This window comes from Gobius niger, assembly GCF_951799975.1.
Source record: "Gobius niger genome assembly, chromosome: 20".
NCBI lineage: Eukaryota > Metazoa > Chordata > Actinopteri > Gobiiformes > Gobiidae > Gobius > Gobius niger.
Genome location: NC_136871.1, coordinates 25,098,358 through 25,113,108, shown reverse-complemented (window position 1 = coordinate 25,113,108; position 14,751 = coordinate 25,098,358). Strand labels below are relative to the sequence as shown.

At 42.5% G+C, this 14,751-nt stretch overlaps 2 protein-coding genes across 3 annotated transcripts in view; both read right to left on the bottom strand.

The window, feature by feature from the left end:
* Positions 1–14,751, bottom strand: part of LOC306979389 (voltage-gated potassium channel subunit beta-2) — a 168,635-nt gene that overhangs the window by 103,245 nt on the left and 50,639 nt on the right. The window lies entirely within an intron of this gene.
* Positions 10,656–14,388, bottom strand: LOC306979394 (uncharacterized protein). The gene is made up of 2 exons (XM_079578315.1): positions 14,005–14,388; positions 10,656–11,074 (listed from the first exon to the last, which is right to left on the bottom strand). The coding sequence occupies exons 1-2, from the start codon at positions 14,026–14,028 to the stop codon at positions 10,787–10,789; spliced, it is 312 nt and encodes a 103-aa protein (XP_079434441.1). The 5' UTR covers positions 14,029–14,388; the 3' UTR covers positions 10,656–10,786.

The window sequence follows — 14,751 nt, the reverse complement described above, 5'->3', positions numbered from 1 at the left end:
ATGAAGATTGAAAAACACAAGGATCAGATTCTTTTTGGACAAAGCAGCCAGTGCTAAACTTAATAGTTATTCATGAATGCACCAATCCACGACTGAACTATGATATGAGCACGTTTAAAGTCATTTCGATTAAGGGTAAAAACTAATCAAAAACTGTCTGGCACAAGCCAGTTCTAAGCTTTTATTAAAAAAAAGACAGGACATTTACTTTGCATCTTTAGTGATGGACAAACAACAGCAAATAAAGCATCTTCTGCAACAATGAGGCCACTGTGGACTTTAATTGAATGGCGTTAGAGAGGATTTGAGGAACAGAGTGAAAAGGATCTCAGTCTGTGGAGGAAGGGGGGAGGAAGACGAGGGCAGCAGCCGAAGTGTCTGTGTTGAGGGGCTTAGGGGAGTTAATGGAAAGCGCCGCGAGGTCAGACAGATTGACAGCACTGATCGACACATGTGCTAATGCTTTTGCAGCAGCGTAATGAAGCCCACGGCTGTGTCTAAACATCTCTAATCACTGACACTTTCATTTTTATAACGAGGCAAGCCGTTCTCCTAATCTATGCCGACATCTCATCTGCATCTGATAGTGTGTAGGATCAAATCAAGACTGAGATATTTCACTGACAGTAGGAGGTAGAACACGCAAGCAGAACATACTGAGCAGCTTTCCATTTGGGACACCGGCATCTCAATATCTTTAGCGCTTTGTAAGCAATTTCCAAATGGAACAAGCCATTGTTCAAAAGATGTCCTCCTGAAGGGTTAACGCTTTCTTCTTTTCGAGTTATGTGGTAAATTCCTATCACAATTATGCTAGCAACAAGACAATATTGGATTTGAAAGTACCCTGGGACCCTATGAACAAGTTCTTCGTGATCGCATTAAGACTGTGAGGCTGGTCTCAGAATTATGGGACAAACCTGACAGATCAAATGACTCTCAGCACAAGTCCACTCTCGTACCAGGTCGTACCAGGCCAACACGGGACCATGAGATAACACCAAAGGCGAGGGAAGCCCTGCTCTTACGTAACTCAAGATTATCAGAGTTCCCTTAGACCATGGTTCTCAATGGTGGGTTATGATGAAGTGGACAATTTTCAGTGCGTCATGTGACTTGGCCTGAAATCATTGCTGATAAATAGTTTTGAACTGAAAAATAATAGCAAAAATAAAGACGCTGCATGTGTTATGATAAACACGTGGCGGTCAGAATGACAAGCCTGTGTCAACTCAACAATGAGTTGAACAAGCAAAAAGGTTTTAATGAACAGTCTATTCAGCAAAGAACTTTAGGATGGGTTCACTGCAAGGCAAGGCAAGGCTATTACAGTACTGAAAATACTGTTAACTTAGCTTCAGCTTTTACTGGCGAATGTAAGATAGCAAAATCATCATAGAAAATAAAAACAACATTATTTTATTACACCAGTGTATCAAATCCTTGCCTGGATTTAAGCAGCAGGATTCATACATAAATGTAAAGCAGTGCTGAGTTTGTGGGAGAGGGTTTACTAATCTGGAGACAGCAGAGGCAGAATAATCTCTTCTGTTCAAGGGAAGATGCTCGTCCTGTCTCTTTGCATTTGTCAAACCCACGGCCATAGGACAGAGGTGGTTGCATGTCAGACCCATTGGCAGCGATTCATTGTCCATCCCCACTGCAGTCAGCGCTACTGCGTTCTCTGCGTTTACAGTTAGATCTCGGGGACTAGCCTAAACAAGGTCTAAAGCAGGAATAAAACAGTAGGAACTTCAATTATGTCTTCAGATAATTAACATTCAATATTTCTCTCTCTGTTGATTGTACAGAGCCTCAAGAAGCCTCTCATTTAATCAAGAGAGACAAAGCAGTTTTTAGCCACTTGTTTTGCTGGAGTGCAGTGCGATCACAGTGCCTGCAGAAGGATGAGATCTGTCTGACCATGCCTGGTACAACAGCTGAGACAACACACGTTACTGGCTCCTGACTAACTGCTGACACTAAGGTCTCTCAGTGGTACTAAGTACTTATGCATGATTATAGTTTTCACAGGACCCACAGTTTTCTGTTTAAAATAAATGTTTTAATGATTTTATGTAATATTCTAATCTTATGCCATTTTTAACAAAGGCTGACATGTGTCATTTTGCATGTCATGAGTCTATATCAAATCATAGCTTCACATTTTAAGTTGTATTACAGAAATAAATTAACTTTTTCACCAGCATGTGACCTTTTTTGTCACAACTTTTTCTTTATTTTATTTCATTTGAATTAGGACAGAGCACATTAATCATTAATGTGTTTTTTCAACATGTAAATGTTAGCCATGTGTTTGCACAGTGCAATTAAACCACTGCCAACTTTAAACTAAGACCTAACCAACAGAAGACTAAGACTTATCAATCAGGCTTAAAGCAGAAATTAAACCTTGATATCCCAATGTCGTCAAAGAAGATGCAAACCTGGAATGAACCGAGACTCAATCAAGCCTAAACCAGTTCTACAGCTGTCCACAGCTGTGGATTGCTTTAAAAAATCCAGACAATCTTGACAACCATTTAATTGTATACATACACAATAAAAATGTATTTGTTTATATTGGAAAAAAAAATATGAAACAACATAAGAGAAAGAAGACCCACTAAAGTGACACATTTAACATTCAGCTTTTACCACAAGACAAGGTTTTTCTTCTTGGCCTCCTTCATTATTTATCGGCCACTGTCTGCCATTCGTCTGGCCTAGATGCTCCTTCTCTCACACCACGTTGTTGGTAATTTTGCTCTGTCAATATTTGAATCAACCACAATAGATCACAGTGATAGCAACAGGGAGGCTATCGGTCACAGGGAGAACGGCAAGAAAATAAATGAAATATCGAAGAATCAGGATATTAAAAGGAGGACAAGAAAGCCGTGGAAGGTGGAAGGAACATTTTGTTTGATTGGTAAGACACAGGAGGATTTTGCCGCGTTTATTAAAAATGTAATACAAGAAATTTGCCCCAGGCATTACATTTTCTCTTTCCATCTGTAAAAACATGTGAAAGACATCTTCAAACAGAATATAGAGAAATAGTCAACTTGATCATTATTTGTGATAGAATCCTGCTATATTCATCTTTTGGCCTTTTCAAAGTCCTTTCAAATGACTGATATCGCGTCAGTGTTTTGATGCCATTATTTAACCTGAGTCATTTGAGCTGACAGAGAAGACATTGAATGTTGTGCCAGTATTTGTTTCATGTGGATAGGCCCAGGAACTATAGAGGTATTAACAATAGATATTGGCGTTGTCAAAGTTACCATAGTTACCACCATGAAATTCTCAGCTGCCCACCACATTGTTGTTAACTGTCTGTGCTGAAGAGTGACTCTTTGAGCTTCACAGTATTTTCGCATTCCCTCAAAGTTGGCCCATGCAGGTTTATAAGCAAACTTCCTTGAGCAAACTTTGGCAGAATATATATGATCTTATTTTTGACCTCTGCCGCTCAGAGTAAGAACATTCACGTATCAGCCACTGTTGTCTGGAGGCCAAACACAAGTTGATACAAAACGTACATAAACTATATCACAGGTTTCAATGCACTAAAAGTCACAAAATGTATACTTGCTTGTGCAGTTCACTCTTTGAGCCGAGCTTAGCCAAACCGGGACGCACCACAGTGGGCATCTGACATGAAACCTGGGTCAAATCAATGCATTAACTAGATGGCGGAACTTACTTTACCACTATTGCAGAGAACGCTTAATAATGCTGCCGTGATCCACTATTGAGACGAACACTCCAGACATGTCCCGAAAAGAACTTGTAAGCAAACTTAATCCCCCTCATATTCACAGATTAGAGTCGACAGTTGGGGAAATATATGCAGTGAGTGCTGTTGTTGACCATGTACTTTTTTATGGGATCCAAAGTGACAACAGCACAATCAGAGAGAGGGAGACGTGTGAGGGGGGAGAGAGAGAGGGAGGTGGAAGAGGGGGGGGACAGTGGGAAGAGAGAGAGGGAGAGAGAGAGACAGACAGAGAGGAAGAGAGGGAGGAAGAGAGAGGAGGAGAGACAGAGAGAGAGAGGAAGAGAGAAAGAGTGAGTGAGAGAGAGAGAGGGAGAGAGGGAGGAAGTAAGAGGGAGAGAGAGGGAGAGTGAGTGAGAGAGAGGAAGAGAGGGAGAGGCAGAGAGAGAGTGAGAGAGAGACAGACAGACTGAGAGAAAGACAGGAGGAGAGGGAGATAGGGAGGAAGAGAAAGGAGGAGAGACAGAGAAAGAAAGAGGGAGGAAGAGAGAGGGAGAGAAAGAGGAAGAGAGGGAGGAAGCAAGAGAGAGAGAAAGAGAGTGAAAGAGAGTGAGAAAGAGGAAAAAGAGGGAGAGAGAGAGGAAGAGAGATGCAGAGACAGACAGACACAGAGAGAGAAATAGAGGGAGGAAGAGAGGGAGGAAGAGAGAGTGAGAGAGAGAGAGAGAGAGAGAGAAAGGAAGAGGAAGAGAGGGGGGAGAGAGAGAGAGAGAGAGAGAGAGAGGGAGAGAGAGGGGGAGAGAGAAAGAGATGCTGAGAGAGAGAGACAGACAGAGAGAGAGAGAGAGGGTGAGAGAGAGAGGAAGAGAGGGAGGGAGGGAGGGAGGGAGAGAGAGAGAGAGCGAGCGAGAGAGAGAGAAAGAGAGAGAAGGAAGGAAGCGAGAGAGAGGGGGAGAGAGAAGAGAGAGAGAGAGAGAGAGAGAGAGAGAAAGAGATGCTGAGAGAGAGAGACAGACAGAGAGAGAGAGGGTGAGAGAGAGAGGAAGAGAGGGAGGGAGAGAGAGTGAGAGAGACCAAGAGGGAAAGAGGGGAAGGAAGAGAGAGGGGGAGAGAGAGATAGAGAGAGAGAGAGAGAGAGAGAGAGAGAGAGAGAGAGAGAGAGAGAGCAGGAAGGAAGAGAGAGGAAGAGAGAGAGGGGAGGGAGAGAGATAGAGAGAGAGGGAGAGAGAGAGAGAAGGAAGAAAGAGAGAGGGAGAGAGAGAGCCTGTGAGACAGGAGAGAGGACCTCCTACGCAATCGTCAGGACTCAGAGCACAAACTTGCAATGAACTGGAGTGGGGGAAACAAGAGAGCAAGGCCTGAGCTCTTACACTCACACACTCTGCCTGTAATATGAAAGAGGCAATTTAAGGTCACTCCACTTAAGAGCGATCCTGGGAAGTAGGATGATCACCCTTTTGTGATGCAGTGCAGTTACGGGACGGACATTTCAACGGTTTTGTATGCATGACAACTAAACAATAACAAAACACTGTACTTGCAATTTTCACAAAGAACACAATTATTACTTGTTTTGAAATTGACGTCCATCTTAAGACAAAATAACCAGGAGCTGATGCTGTAATGAATAAGTTTTAAGTTTGAAAACCAAATGTGGTGGGGGCCTCTGCTCTTATTCCTGCACCGCAGCCTTGACTTCATCATTTGGACACACTGTCAGCTTGGGCCGGGCCCGTATCGCTCATGGAGAGGGGCCTGTGGAGGTCACCCGTGGAAAACCAATCGGTATTACTCCAAACACTTTTAAACATCACGTCTCGCTCCACTTGTTGACGCGGAGGAGAATCTCATATTAGATAAACAGGCCGTCAGCTGCATCCATCTGAATCTGAGCTGATGAGTCTGCCACTATATTTAGCTCCAGGGTCGGGCGGGCGGGCGGGGGGGGGAACCTGCACTCATACCTCATGATGTACAGGCTTATACATACATAGTTCACAGTGCACATTTTAAGCTGTCGAGCATCTTTTACATCTGACACAACAGCAACTGCCTGTATTAATTGCTTAACCGTGAAAGAAGAAGCCACATGCACGTCTGTAAGGGTAAAAACTACTAAGCATTAACAGCATATTTAAGGTTTTGGGCTGTAAATGCATTTCAGACATCCCTTGAGGGTTTCTTTAGCAGTAGATGTCCTGGTGTATGGACAGTAATACATCAGCATGTGTTGGTTGAACTGTACTGCATGATAGCATGGGAGTGCTGCTGAAGGGTTGCATACATTCCCATCCACAGCTGCATGACAATGAGGTCCTCAGGAGCTGTTTTCATGAGTGGACTTCCCTCTGCTGGGTCACACGGTAGAACAGTTCTGCCATCTAGTGGTGTGAGTAAGTCTTTGCAGATGTATTATGACTTGATGGTGGCTGCATGGCTCTCTGTCTCCGTCTGTATGGAGTTTTCATGTTCTCCCTGTGCCTGGATGGGTTTCCTCCATGTGCTCTGGTTTCCTCCATCAACTCAACATGTGACTGATGCACAATAGGGTCATCCTGATGATTCTGACCTTTAGGCTTACTCGACATCTGGAACTGGCTCGTTGTGGGCAGTGTTATTGTTGACAACATATTTTATTTTAGTTTTAGTCTTAGTCTTTTGACTAAATTGTAATTTAATTTTAGTCGAGATTTAGTAAAAAAAAACCTTTCAATTTTAGTCTAGTTTTAGTCGACTAAAATTGCATGTCAATTTAGTCGACTAAAATGAAGACTAATTTAGTGGACTTTGCATTTATAATATTCATGATAATCATATTTAATCAAGGTCCTTGACTTCATGGAGCTGCTCCACATGAACAAAGCTCAGACCTGTTCATTTGGCAGACAATTTAAATGATCTGAGGTTTTTTCAGACGGTCAATAGAAGTTTGGATGATTTTAGTCTCTACTTTTCATTTTTATTTAGTCTTATTTTAGTCGACTAAAATATCTGGACATTTTAGTCATAGCTTTAGTCTAATGAGAAACTTTTAATTTAGTTTTAGTCCAATTTTAGTCTGCAAAAATATCACTTTGACTAAAATTAAGACTTAATATTTCAGTCGACGAAATTAACACTGGCTGTGGGTTGCCACAGAGGCATCAAAGAATGGTGGGTCAAATGCAGAGGACACATCTTAAACAATTGTTTGACAAATAAACCAATTAACTTTGAGTTACTTTTACTCTTTGTACTGAACATAAAAGTGCATCAAATCATATGAAGAGGTTTGCATGTTATATACAGTGGCAGAAAAATAAGAGTGGCGGTGTTGTATACTAAATAAACGGACATAGCTTGAGTTCAATTTCTCTCCCAATTAAAGAGACTCCTGAATAGAAAAGGAAAAAACACAGACACTAGCTTACAAACCCTTGCACTATGGTTCAAAAGAAAAGAAGCGTGCTCTGCCCCCTAGTGGACAAACTGGTGCTGTACAAAAGCATTCTCTTTCAGATATAGTACTTTAAGCCTTGTTGGTTAACCTTGAGTGCATTGGGTGTCCCCCCCAGACTAATACTATAATCCTATCGCCAATCTTCTAGTTTTAACTAAATTGCCCATGAGTGGAGATTGGCCTTAATCAAAAATATTTTAGAAAACAAAACAACATTTCTAATATTATTTGTTTTATTTTATCTGGTGCTATACCCAGGTCTCACCACCTTTGCTATGCAAGATCTGATCAGCTCTCAGAAGCTAAGCAGGGAAGGGCCTGGTTGGAACTTCAATGGGAGAACGCCGGGGAGGGGTGTGTCATATCGTATCGCGTATTGTTTTCACAATATCATTTTTTTGATATCGTTGTAATTTTTTACATCGTGAACACAATATAATTGATGTTACGCTCAGCTCCATCACAGCAGCATAAACACTGACTGTAGAACACAGGGACAGGTGCTTGAACAGTAAAATGAAATGACGTAAAATGCTGAGTAGATCATATTGAGTATGAGTATGCTGTAAAAAAAAAAAAAAAAAAAAAAAAAAAAACACTGAATTAATCTTCCCAATAGGCGTAATGGTGGGATTTTAAAGTAATTTGTCCATTGTGAATTATATCGTTAAATATATCATTATCGTGATATTTCTTTTTTATATCGTGACATAGATTTTAGGCCATATCGCCCGGGGAACACCAAGAACCCTGGTGTAGTGTGTGAGTGAATGGTTGGTGGTAGTCGGAGGGGTAGATTGGCAGGCTCGCTTCCGTCAGTCTACCCCAGGGCAGGTGTGGCAATATGTGTAGCTTACCATCACCGAGTATGGTGTGAATAAATAATGCACAAATGAATGAGTATCTGGAAAAGCGCTATATAAGACGCAGTACTACAAACAATAGAAAAGTTAATTTAAGTACTATATGAACTAAGTAATACTATAGACAGCACTTCAGCTTCAACAAAAAGCACGCCTTCAATGTTGTCCATTTCAAGTTTTCAAATAACAAACTCTCTCATCCCACTAAAAACAAGACAAACCTTTCAGTGCTTTTGTTTTCCTCTCAACTATGTCGAGTCCCCTTTCCTCCGTATGGAAAATATAATGAACCTGCATAACAAAAGGCTAAGTGGTGAAAAGCATACTTAAAGGCGCAGTGTAACCGCAGCAGTCTGACCCTGTGACCGCCGAGTGAAATAATGATGAGCGGAGTCAGAGGTGGCATGTTGTTTCTGACCCACTTGCTTCACTAATTACAGAAATGTAGGCGATCAAAATACAGCCCAGAGTCACTGAAAGCCTGACGGATCACTCGAGCGGCCAGCGCCTGGTGTGAAACTAATACTGCTGCTTAAATACAACAGTGAGGAGAAATAACTTATCCGGGTATCAGAGTGTGTGGCTTGTGTTTACAAAGGAGAGGCTTGATTAACACTTTCCTCTGAGTGACGACTCTTCTTGTTCACCAGGCAAATGAGATGATATAATACTTAATATAATCCTTTGAACAATTGCAATACCCATGACTCACAACAATGGCAATATTGTGGACACCCCCCCCCTGCCGGTATCCAGGCTGGTCACGGGTGAGTAGTTTTACACGACAGGGCTGCGCTAACGTTGAAAGACAAGATGTTGCCAATGGCGGCGTCGCTCCACACTGCGTCTGTGTGCAGCTAAAGCCGGTCACCTCAGATGCGCCGACAGCAGCCGCCCCATCACTGCTCCAGTCAGTGATCACAGGCACACACAAACAACAGCTGTGAGGGCTCCGTCCAGGACAGTTAGCGGCATCTGCTGAACGGGCCTCGCCATCCAAAACACTGATGGAAACATATTAGCAGCGCAGCCTCATTTTGTCGGCTGAACACAGTGTTTATTCTGCTGTCTGTGTGAGCACCTCCCGCCGCAGGAGAGCACAGGACTGTTATGTCAAGTGTTAGCTAAGGATGCAGCCTGCATGGCTTTAGGCTGGGTAGGAAGGTAAACAATGGAAGAAAGTTCTGGCTGACACTGGGAGATACAGAAACAACAAAAGGCGTTTTCATTGATCTAGTTACATTTACTGGGAGGAGGTTGAAAGAAGAATCCAAACTAACAACTACAGGCGGGATCCAGAGGTTGTTCTTTCCAATTAGACAAGTCAAAGCATGAAAACTCTTAAAGGGGGGGTATTATGCAAAATGGACTTTTTCAAGCTTTACATCATGTTATTATGTCATTCCCTCATTAAAACCTTGCCTGAAGTGTTGCCTTGGTACATTCACGTATTTTTGAGTAATCTGTAAAAACTCTGATGGCGGCCATTTTAGGGATAGGTTTGCCTGAGTCCTCCTAGGAACGCCCCCACCTCCTGGAGACGCCTCCGAGCTTTCTAAGCTTTCTTTGCGTAGGTTTCCTCCGGGCACTCCGGTTTCCCCTACCACTAAAAACATGCACAATAGGCCAGGATGAATGAGGTGTGTGAGTTAATGGTGGTGGTCAGAGGGTCCGTTGGCGCAGACGTGTGTAGTCGCGAAAGCGCTTCTGACAGTCTCCCCCAGGGGAAACTGAAGCTACAAACGTAGCTTTCCACCACCGAGTATGGAGTGAATGTACAACTGTCTCATGTAAAGCGCTTTGTGACCATGTCTGTGAAAGGCGCTATATAAATAAAGATCTTCTTCTTCTTCTTTCGTCACCAGCCGAGTAACCAACCACTGCTCCTCAGCAGATCCCCCTCCCCACTGATGCCACAGACAGCGTGTGGAGGGGGCGTGTCGGAAAGGGTCAGAGGTTCTTAAAGAGACAGAGGCCTATTTCAAGACATTCACTACAGCCATTTTGAGAGAGACATTTTATACAAGGCAGTTATTCTAATTTACTGCATTTACAGACCAACAGAAGGTTTGTCATCATTGTAGTGTGATATAGACTGGTACTATGTGACTGAAAAAAGCATAATACCCCCTCTTTAACAATCTGCTACACTCCTCTGTTTACCAAGTTCTGTCTCTAAGAGGAGCCCATGATCATAGAGGAAGTCAAATAAGTGAAAGAGAAAAGTTGGTTTGGAACAGAGATTACGAGGCCAGTAACTCCTTACGGAGTGCTGTGTCCTTCCTTGTATTTGGACAAATATGTCTCCGACCTACATGATCAAAATAAAACAGCGCCTCAGAACTTTGTACAAACCAACCAGAGGACAAAGGAAATGTTTGGGGTCATTACGTTTCTATTTCACTGAAGAAGAAAATGAGTCGTGAGCCGTCATTCGAGGTTTTCTTTGTCAGGAGAAGAAGCCGTTCAGGTCCTGCCCCAATACTTGACCAATCCCAGGCGCGCACAGAGAAAGGAGATGCTCTCATTGGTCGTTAGTCTTTCAACACTGAATCAACATGAGCGTCAAATTCACAAGGCAGGTGGTGAAGTGCAAGTAACTGATTTGAGCTGTTCCTTGCAAATATGATCTTTAAAGTATGAGTGAAGCATATAGGGAAGTAAAACACACGAAGAGCTTTAGGTGCGACCTCCTTACAGCACAAACTATTTGCCCCGCTGCTCCTCTGAGGGCACCTCCCCTCCGGCCTGTCCCGTGCCTTACCTGTACTTCATCCCAGTCTGAAAGGACACACACTCCTCCAGGGCCAGCCCGTTCATCTTCAGAAAGTCCTCCATGTTTTTGATCTGTGCGGCGATCCTCTGCTCCCGGAGCCTCTGCAGCTCGGCCTGGTCCGTGGCGCGGGCCGGCGGCTGGTTCAGGCCCTGCTCCGAGTGGTACCGGTTGATGCCACTCCGGATGCTCTCGCTATACGACATGGACAGCATCTTGCCGCTTCCGCTGCTGCTGCTTTTCCGAACACCGCTGGCCGCCGGCGGTTTGGGAATCTGCATGTTTTCAGGGGGATAGTAACTGGACCGTCGCCTGCCGAAGCCCTGGGGAGGGCCCCCGGCATATCCACCCGCAAACATGCTGCCGACTTCCTAACACTTCCAGACAAAATCCGTGCAAAAATTATAAAAAATAACCCTGAACTAAGGAAGGAGCTGGACAGAGCAGCTACCTCCCTAAATAGCAACTAGTCCCATACTCAAAGTACCTGCTCGGGCCATGCATCCTGTAATGGGAGTCCAGCCCTCCCCCGACAGGTACTGAGCGACAGGGTTACACTGACACGAGCATTCAGGTGAAGCCGGTGTTTAAGAGGAGCACATATACCGTACGAACAGGTCAGGACAGGGCAAGTCGGGATGGGATACATGCTGTGTACTGAGTGGAGGCAGTCACACATGCACCAGGCAAGAGGGGCATCACAGACCTCACGTCTGCTCATGACCAACGGGGGAAGCTGCAAGATCAACTTTGAGACTGGACAAGAAAAACAGCCTGTCCATAGAAAAGTCCAAAAAGTGCCTGATAGGATCATTGTAATTCGAGCCAAGGTTTATATTTTAAATATGTTATTGTATTGCATTTTACTAGATTATATTATGTTTATAATTGTACTTTTATTCCCTTCAGGAGGAAACAGCCCTTAGGCTAATTCTGACATATTTACATGTATAATGTATATTAATATGCACTGTCCCTATAACAAATAAATGAACAAAAAAATAAATAAAACATGTGTCTTAAGATAAAGAAATCACGCTCTTTAAAAAGTATTTGTTTCATTTATTTATTTAGAGTAACTATATCTACATAACTACATCTTTGACTTTAACTCATTTAAAGGAGAAAGAAGATTATGATATAGACTCGTTACATGCCAAGTGAGTTATGTCAAGCCTTTGTTATAATTTTGATGATTATGGCTTACAGTCCATTTTTAAAATATTCTAATTTTATGAGATTGTTAATTGGGTTTTTTACAAGCTGAGCCATAATAATCAAAATTATAACAAATATAGGCTTGACACATGTCGCTTTGCACGTAATGAGTCTGTATCATGTATTAGTTTCACATTTTAAGTTGAATAACAGAAGTAAATCCACTTTTTTCGTGTACAAAATCAGGGACTATAGATCTCAGTTAGGGCTGCAACTATCAATTACTTTGGTGATCAATTAATCTACCGGTTATTTATATGATTAATCGATTAATCACTAGGCTGTGAATGGTGCATGAAAACTGTAATTTCTTCTTCTTCTTTTTTTTATTGTATAAAGCTAAAGTGGCGCCGCTTGAGCACATGTTGATGGAGTAAACTTAAAGTGAGTGTTTGTTGGAGGCTCTTGGTGCCAATTCTGCGTCTGATTAGACGAGACACAGACAGATATTTATAACATTTTTAACGTACAAAACACTACAGACCCTAACTTAAACAAAATCCATTTCCATCAAAAATAATGTCACTTTTGCTCTATTTGAGTGTGTGTTTTACTAGAAAACGATACTAGAAATCGATTACTGAGATAATATCAACTATTAATCAGTTTGTTGTTGATTAATCAATTAGTTGTTTCAGCCCTAACCACAGCATTATCACAAATGACAATGTAAACCAATAAGTGCCTTTAATTGTCATGACGGTCAAGTTGTTAAGTTGCAAAATAATAGTTTACAGTCCGAGTGAAGAGTCAAAAGTTGTTTAAAGTCCCACATCCAGCCGGACACTGAAGCACCACTGATACTACACAAAGACACAAAGACGACTTCAGTAAGACTCACAACAGGGGCTTTAGTGGATGAAGGAGGCAATAGAAATCAGAAGAATATCAAATCAGAATAATTCATGTGTTTAGCGTCATGTTTGGGACCAGCGTTGGAAAGCAGTTATCTGTCTGAAAGCTCTTTATACACTACAAATCCAGACATTGTGTGAAAAGCATAGAGTTTGTCAGTTACAAACAAAGGGGCAGCACTTCTCAGAAATGATAGTAAATGTAATCCTTGAGTAAGCACAGACTACACCACACGCGCCAGGCTAAACTTTAATGTCTTCATATTTCAATCAATACAATCATGCGCTTCAATCCAAACACTTACATTGATATAATGCAACAACTGCTATTGCATTTGAGGCTTTTTAAACTGCATTATGACAGTTTCAGCAGTACATTTTTTCCTCCTGCATGACTGGAATTGAAATAAAAAATAAAAGATATCTAATTTATTCTATTGTTCAGAAACCATTTTACTTTCTAAACAAGAAAACCATAAAAAGCAAATCTACACATGCAAATCCAGCAGCTTTATCAGAAAATATTAACGCCTGAACCAAAGGTGAAACAGGAACCACAAATATACTTGTGACGCTAGCGTGTGATAATACAGCCAGAACGGCACTAAAATGAGCCTGTTTTGGCACTTTGAACGCCTCACTGGTGCCACCATTAACACTGGGGATGACTGATCGCCGCATAGACATACTAGAAGCTGTGCCGTATTGATCCTTTTAAAAGTCCACTCACGAAAACACCACTTAGACAGCACCACCTCTGCCTCTCTGCCTCTCAAAAAACAGCTCACAACGCTCCCTTAACAGACACCGGCAGAAAGTTTAGTCGTGTTAAATAATAAAAGTCATTAAAAATAGAAGCACCTTAAATTATAAAAGAGATCCTACATGCATAGTGCCAAAAGGTAAAAGTGTTAAAAATATGGAGAAGGAAAAAAAAACATTACTCCAATGAAATGTTTAGTTTCAAAGTTTTTCCAAACAGCTATTTCCCCCCCCACACAGATGCAAACTGGGAACAAATATCCAAGTTGTAGGCGGCATGCATCCAACGCGGCAACATCCACTAACTTTCCCCTCCGCACAGCCAAGTCGACGGAACGGAATTTCCGAAACAAAACGCGCGTCGAACTCACCCGATTTCTTGGGGGACGGCTCATGAGAATTCGGGTGTCTTTCGCCTCTTATATAAACGCACAGCCGGACACAGTGGCCACGCGGATCCACCCCAAAAAGAAGGGAGTGTCTTACGAGCAAGCGGCTAAACCAATTAAGTTGCCTGCCATCCCTTCCCCTTCTCGCCTCCCGACTCTGCCCTGCCCCGCCCGCGCCGAAAGAATCCATTTACCGTTGTTTAGCGAGCCCCCGCCGTTTCTGCTAACTGCGGCAGAAAAAAAATATATATATCGGGCTTGAATAATTCACCGCTAAAAGCCAGTGATTGTTGTTCCACAGGAAAAGGGAGGGAGCGAGAGGTGGGGCATTATGTGCACTTTACGCACATTAACACAGAGAGAGAGTGAGAGGGGAGGGGCCCAGCGTACTGTATGTAGTAAGGTGCAAATATATCCAAGTGCCGGGGGGATCACCGAGTTCAGCACTGGGGGTCAAGAGTGTCCGAGAAGGAATGTGTGAAAACGATAAACAGCAGCAGCACCAAAGAGTCTGGGCTATTGATGAAGTATGAGTTTCACACTGATGGGAGTATGGATGAAAAAATGCTTTACTGCAGAGAGTGTATAGCCATTTTTTACATCATTTTGAGCATAATACGAGGCAGATTTCTCTTTTCTTGATTCTGAAACATAGTATGCACAAGATTCACCCATAGAATATACAAGAAGCCAAGTGTTGATTGAATTGGAAATGTTGCACTTCATCAC